Source organism: Cynoglossus semilaevis, chromosome Z (assembly GCF_000523025.1).
Source record: "Cynoglossus semilaevis isolate Cse_v1.0 chromosome Z, Cse_v1.0, whole genome shotgun sequence".
Lineage (NCBI taxonomy): Eukaryota > Metazoa > Chordata > Actinopteri > Pleuronectiformes > Cynoglossidae > Cynoglossus > Cynoglossus semilaevis.
In genome coordinates this window covers 14,935,251-14,942,041 of record NC_024328.1, presented here as the reverse complement: position 1 = coordinate 14,942,041, position 6,791 = coordinate 14,935,251, and the positions used below count along the sequence as shown (strand labels likewise).

Genomic DNA, 6,791 nt, shown 5'->3' with positions numbered 1-6,791 from the left:
GGCAAAGCATCAATTACAGTGCTGATTACTGTAGATTATTAGCCGTGTGCTGCACGGAAAACCCGGAGCCGTGAATCCACCGTCCCACCGCCGCAAAAAAGTTTTTTATTTATTTTTATTTTTCAAATTCTTCCCTTTAGGCTTCGGCTTCGTAACGTTCGAGAACGAAGACGTGGTGGAGAAGGTCTGTGAGATTCACTTTCACGAAATCAACAGCAAGATGGTGAGCAGCGCCTCCTGTCTGTGGTCGTCGGAGAAACTTTTTTTTTTTTTGGATTTATTTGATCCGTCTGTCGTCAAACAGGTGGAGTGCAAAAAGGCTCAGCCCAAGGAGGTGATGTCCCCAACAGGCTCAGCCAGGGGGCGCTCTCGCGTGATGCCCTATGGGATGGATGCCTTCATGCTGGGCATCGGTATGCTGGGTAAGTTGGTATCGATCGAGACAGGAAGGATGTGGCAGAAGAAAAAAAAACTCGACGCCTGACTGGAACGAAGAGGTGCTGCGACCCTAAAGGTCACGAGGTTCCTCATTAGCAGGGAGGGAGGGGGGGAGGGGGGAGACAGAGAGAGAGAGGAGTGACAGTTTCAGTCTGATTTTACAGGTCATGATAATGTGCATTATTCTCTTAAATTCATTAGAAAAAAAAACCAAACAAAAGTTTGTTTGATGCTAAAGAATCACTTCCTGCTCCTGACAAAGAACCGGAAAAAGAAAATGGCGGAAAATAACGGGAGTGAAAGTCGGCACCTGCCGTTAGCTCAAGTTAGCTGCGGTTCAGTCTGGAAACAAACATTAAAAAACGACTCAATTTACACATAAAACGACAAAAAAAATAATTTTTTCTTAAATTAAACTTATTTTTCTCTGTTATTTATTTATTGAGAAATTCTTTATATAAACGGCGCAGGAAAAGCAACGATACCGAACCGTTGAACTCGTGCTAACCGGAGTTAGCCGAACAGCAACAGTGTGAGGGAACAGTCCCAGTGACTGAAGTATTCCTTTTTCAAAGTCTACTTCACAGCGGCCACCGCTTAACATCTGAAACACGGCTGCCTCCTACTGTTCAGTAAGACGAATTACACCTCACAACAGATTAGAATTAGATGAACGCTGCGACATGAACCACAAAAAAACAAAACAAAACACTGACGCGATAACCGTCGAAGAAAACATTAATCTGAATATATGTACAGCTATTTGTTTTTTATATATAAATATATATATAAACATATAACATATATGTGTGTTCTGTGGTGACGTTGTTCCCTCAGGTTATCCCAGCTTCCAGACGGCGACCTACACCAGTCGAAGCTACGCCGGTATCACCCCTGGATACACCTACCAGTTCCCCGGTAATTACCACGTCACATTGTCTTACTGTCACCGTAACGGCTGCTTGTAAACATCAGGGAGAGACTTAAAACAGTCGGTACAGTAGTACTGTGCACGTGTCGTCAACAGTTCCAGACCTACAGTAGATGACGAAGATGATGAAGTGACGTCGGACATGTAGGTTGTTGTATAGATATATGACGTCACGACAGTGCCACCTCGCCCACCACGTCTGGTGTGTGACCCACGTGGGTTGTATGTACTCTATCTCAGTGACCCATGTGGGCCAACATGCCCTGGCCTGCTTGTTGCTGTCCTTGAACCTGTGTGTGAGTTTGTGTCTGTCGACGTGCATGTGTACTGTGTTGCCACAAGGTGGCGGCGGCGTGTCTCAACAGCATTCTGATGTTTCTGTTTTAGAGTTCCACTTAGAGAGGACCCCCCTCCTGACTTCACCCCACCCCCCTGAGCTCACAGGTCAGTCGCTTCCTCCTCTGGACTTTACAAGCAGCATGTGATCACTCTGTTAGCACCAACGTGTCAGCACGCACACATGCACGCGCTACATGTTTGTGTGTCTTCAGTTTTGCATTGTTTGTTATTTTGTTATTTGTAATTAATCAGAGGCACGATAAACACATTTTTGAAAAAATTTGGTTGACAGTGTCATAGCTGTTGTAGCTAACGTTAGCTCTGGTGTCAGTACCAGCACTGTTGTAGCTAACGTTAGCTCTGGTGTCTGTACCAGGACTATTGTAGCTAACGTTAGCTCTGGTGTCAATACCAGCACTGTTGTAGCTAACATTAGCTCTGGTGTCCGTACCATTTTTTTCTATTTTTCCTCCTGCAGCCATTCCTCTCACAGCGTACGGACCAATGGCAGCAGCGGCAGCAGCAGTTGTCAGAGGTACAAAAATGAAAACACAGATTTTTTTTTCTGCTTCTCTAAAGTGAACATGAATATAATCTGAACACTGAAACGTCCAGGTTCTACTCCGTCCCGCTCAGCTGGATTTCTGGGAACCACCAGCCCAGGTCCAATGGCAGATCTGTATGGAACAGCCAGTCAGGAGTCGGCTGTCAGCAGCTACCTGAGTGCTGCAAGCCCCGTCCCCAGCACTGGATTCAGCCACAGTTTGGGGGTGAGAGAAAAAAACTTTTCTGTGTTTACTCTACAATGAAACAGTCAGATAACTAAACTGTGTGCTGCCCCCTACAGGGCCCATTGATCGCTACGGCCTTCACTAATGGATATCACTGAGAGTCAGTGTCTGGACGTAGGCTGTTGTCCCCCCCTTTTCCCTCCCCTCCCCCCGCCCTCAGGTGTCAGCCTGATTCTCCTGATGACTAACCAAACTAAACTCCGCCTCCTCCAGATGACATCAGAGTAAGTTTTTTTTACCAGGACTGAAAACTTTTTCGACAAACCGTCGATGCTGACGATTCACTGTACATTTTTCTTTTTCTTTTGTGTTTTTTTTAATGATTGCATGTCTTTATGTGTTTTTGCTCCGTGTTCTGTTGGATTTTTTTTTTTTGGGAATTTTTCACTGTCTCTCCGAGAAGAGAGGGTCGCCACCTGCATGTGACGAGCTGTATATTTGTTTAGCTGTCTCATAATAATAGTTCACTTTGAATTTTAACACAAAAAAAAAAAATGTGATGAATTCCGTTTCTGGAGAACGTGTACGTTTTTAACAAGGACTCGTTTTACTAATAACGTTCGGTCGACTCGTTTAGTCACGAGGAGCTGAACGGGTTTGTGAGATAATGTAAATATGACGTTGTGTCTGGGAGAACTTGACTGTTACTGTCACTCCGACTGTCGCAGGAATACTCGACTGTGTCCTGTTGTCTTAAAATGTTGAAAAACTTCTGTAGGACGTAACGTAGATAGGAGTGGACACCAGCAGAGGGCAACAGTCTTACTTACTACGGATCCTACCCTACCCATAATTCCCAGTCTGCATCAGTCCATTCTGGTTGGTGACGTGTCGTGGTGTCAAGCTCTCGCCATCCATCTGACAGGTTAGATTTTTTTCCCCGAGCTGGACACAGTCGGGTAGCATGAACCGAGGATTGAGCCAACTGTGACGACAGGCTGGGACACAGGAAGTAGAGTCAGAAGACAGCAGGAAGTGAAAGAATATCAGAACAAGGATGGTATGAAGTGGGAGGGAGAGAGGAGAGGGGGGAGGAGGAGCAGGGTCTGTGGACTGTTGGATGAAGATCAGAGGTCAGAGATGGATGTCTTCATTTGTCTTTAGGCTTTGCCCGATCCTGAAGTCTGTGATGATGATGATCGTCATTGTCAGTCTTTTCAGTTGCACTAGCGTTGTCTGCTCTTCATCACCGACACCGTCACTGGATGTGATGCACTGCTGACCCCTAGCTGACCTTACTGCCATGTCGGATCAAACTATTTTTTTTTAATTTGCCACTGAAGACAAACTAAAAAAAAACAAAACCCTTTTATGGGTTCAAAATGTTAACTTTAGTCCACCTAGTGGTCTTCAAAAGAAAGGCGCGATAACGACACTATGTGACGTTACCACTAAAATGTCGCTCGATGCTAATAGCGTAGCTCGGATTCTGCGTAAAAACACACTGATTTAGCTTCTTCCTGGAAGTGTTTAACTGCTGTCAGAGCTGAAGGCCTGGTACGTCCAGCCAGGTCAAAGGTCACGTCTGGAACACTTGACTTTGTTGGATGTTAACGCGGAGGAGACGCTGTTGTTGTTTTTTTTATTATTCTACTGCTGTTCTGACCGTTTTACTTCATCTTGTTGTCGTAACTGTGATTTTAATGTTTGTGCTTTTATTGTGAAAAGAAAAATGAAGGAAGGGTCAGTGTGCACGCGCGTGTTTTACGTACTGTCACCATGAAGGTCGTTTGGGGCCTGGGCTGTTACTTCTTACTGGAGGTTTAGTTAATGTTCACATCTCAATGGCCCCCCTCAAGATGTAGTTACCATGTCGTCCTGCAGCGGGCGGGGGCGCTCCAAGCAGGTTACCCTTTGGATCTTGCTGTATGTTTTTTTAACTAGTTAATCTGATTAAATCAACATGACAGAGAAGAGTCCTGTTCACTGAAGGAACTGATTATTAACAAGAGGAATGTTCTAGATCTCTCTCTAGAGTTCGAACCTAAATCTGTAAAAAGTGACAGCCCAAACTGGCGCCTGATTGAAAATGTGAAGTTTGAATCTGACTTTTTTTTTTTTTTTTTAATTTTGCTGATGGTACTACATGAACATCTGTGTCAAAGTTTGGACGATTACTGTAAAGCACTCACTGAGACAGAGTGTGTGTGTGTGTGTGTGTGTGGGGGGGGGCTGGTGGGGCGGGGTCTTCTTCATGTCCATCACTCACCTGTCACTCAAGGTTCACTTTTTGTAGCAGTGTGATGAATATGTTTAGACCAAAACGACCACGTCCGGACGACGATGTTGCACAGTCCATTCTAAACACGAGAAATATGTTTTTTTGTTTTTAAAAATAAATAAATGTTTCCTTTAAGAACGAAGCACTCCCGATCCACAAGATGGAGGTTTGACATTTCGATACGTTTGGTATCCACGTTACCACGGAAGTTAACTCTGATGCTGTTTTCACGTGAAAACAACAATATTGTAAACACTAACTTTTTTTCCGATTGTCTTTTTTTTTTCCTGTTGGGGAGAAAACTTTTTAAAATTCATAATAAATTATTTAAAACATTCCACTTCCGTGTCCTGTGTCAATGCTTGTCATTTATTTATTTTTTCCCGCTTCCGTTGAAATTCCTAATGTCTTCCACATTTTCAGTAACAAACGTCAACTGTATTTTCTTCTCGAATGTTCAACTGGACCGAAGTGAACTGAACATTTTATTCGTTTATTCAAACTTTGAGTAGAGATTTGAGATTTTTCGTCGTGACGTAGGCAACAATAATGGAGTCCGGTTCACAACAAATGACTCGAAAATAAACTGAATAGTGATGTGTCGTTCGCGAGTGATTCGTTCAAAATGAACGGATCTTTCATATGAGTCGTGACTCCCGAGTGATATGAAAGATTCGTGACTCGTGACTACCGAGTCATATTAAAAATGTATTCATATTGAACTCACGAATCACTCACTGAGAACAAATCACTCTCTGCAAACTAATCTTTCACTGTGAACTAATCTTTCATTGCAAACGAATCACTCTCTATGATCTAATCTTTCCCCGTGAACTAATCTTTCGCTGTGAACGAATCATTCTCTGTGAACTAATCTTTCGCTGTGAACTAATCTTTTGCTGTGAACGAATCTTTCGCTGTGAACGAATCTTTCGCTGTGAACTAATCTTTTGCCGTGAACGAATCATTCTCTGTGAACTAATCTTTTGCCGTGATCTAATCTTTCGCCGTGATCTAATCTTTCGCCGTGAACTAGTGATGTGTCGTTCGCGAGTGACTCGTTCAAAATGAACGAATCTTTCTTATGAGTCGTGACTCCCGAGTCATATGAAAGATTCGTGACTCGTGACTACCGAGTCATATTAAATATTTATTCACATTGAACTCACAAATCACACTGCGAAGTAATAACTCTCTGCAAACTAATCTTTCACTGTGAACTAATCTTTCATTGCAAACGATTCACTCTCTATGAACTAATCTTTCACTGTGAACGAATCATTCTCTGTGAACTAATCTTTTGCTGTGAACGAATCATTCTCTTTGAACTAATCTTTCTCGGTGAACGAATCATTCTCTATGAACTAATCTTTCACTGTGAACTAATCTTTTGCTGTGAACGAATCATTCTCTGTGAACTAATCTTTCGCCGTGATCTAATCTTTCACTGTGAACTAATCACTATGAACGAATCACTCTCTATGAACTAATCTTTCGCCTTGTTCTCGCAGATTCGTGTCATTTGTCACGTGAAAGAGCTCGGGTCTTTTTTGCTCTCATTCATCTTCACATTGATGTGTCGTTCGCTTGTGATTCATTCAAAATGAACGAATCTTTCTTATGAGTCGTGACTCCCGAGTCATATGAAAGATTCGTGACTCGTGACTGCCGAGTCATATTAAATATTTATTCATTTTGAACTCACAAATCACTCACTGCGAACAAATCACTCTCTGCTAACTAATCTTTCACTGCGAACTAATCTTTCACTACAATCTAATTACTCTGCATTCTAATCTTTCACTGTGAACTAATCTATCATTGCAAACGAATCATTCTCTATGAACTAATATTTCACTGTGAACTAATCTTTTGCTGTGAACGAATCATTCTCTGTGAACTAATCACTATGAACGAATCATTCTCTGTGAACTAATCACTATGAACGAAGCACTCTAAAATTAAAGTAAAACTTTAGAAAAATATACATATTGATGAGTCGTGACTCCCGAGTCGTGACTCCCGTGTCATATGAAAGATTCGTGACTCGGGCATAACGGGTCAAATTAAA

At 42.5% G+C, this 6,791-nt stretch overlaps 1 protein-coding gene across 1 annotated transcript in view; it reads left to right on the top strand.

Moving 5' to 3' along the window:
- Window positions 1-4,151, top strand: part of LOC103398118 (RNA-binding protein Musashi homolog 1-like) — a 17,085-nt gene extending 12,934 nt beyond the window's left edge. The window contains exons 9-15 of the mRNA XM_017042884.2: window positions 141-223; window positions 305-422; window positions 1,276-1,356; window positions 1,757-1,813; window positions 2,187-2,243; window positions 2,324-2,478; window positions 2,556-4,151. Of these exons, the coding sequence (XP_016898373.1) occupies window positions 141-223; window positions 305-422; window positions 1,276-1,356; window positions 1,757-1,813; window positions 2,187-2,243; window positions 2,324-2,478; window positions 2,556-2,597 (593 nt within the window). The 3' untranslated portion in view covers window positions 2,598-4,151. The remainder of the gene's footprint in view (window positions 1-140; window positions 224-304; window positions 423-1,275; window positions 1,357-1,756; window positions 1,814-2,186; window positions 2,244-2,323; window positions 2,479-2,555) is intronic.
- Window positions 4,152-6,791: the final 2,640 nt, after the last annotated feature.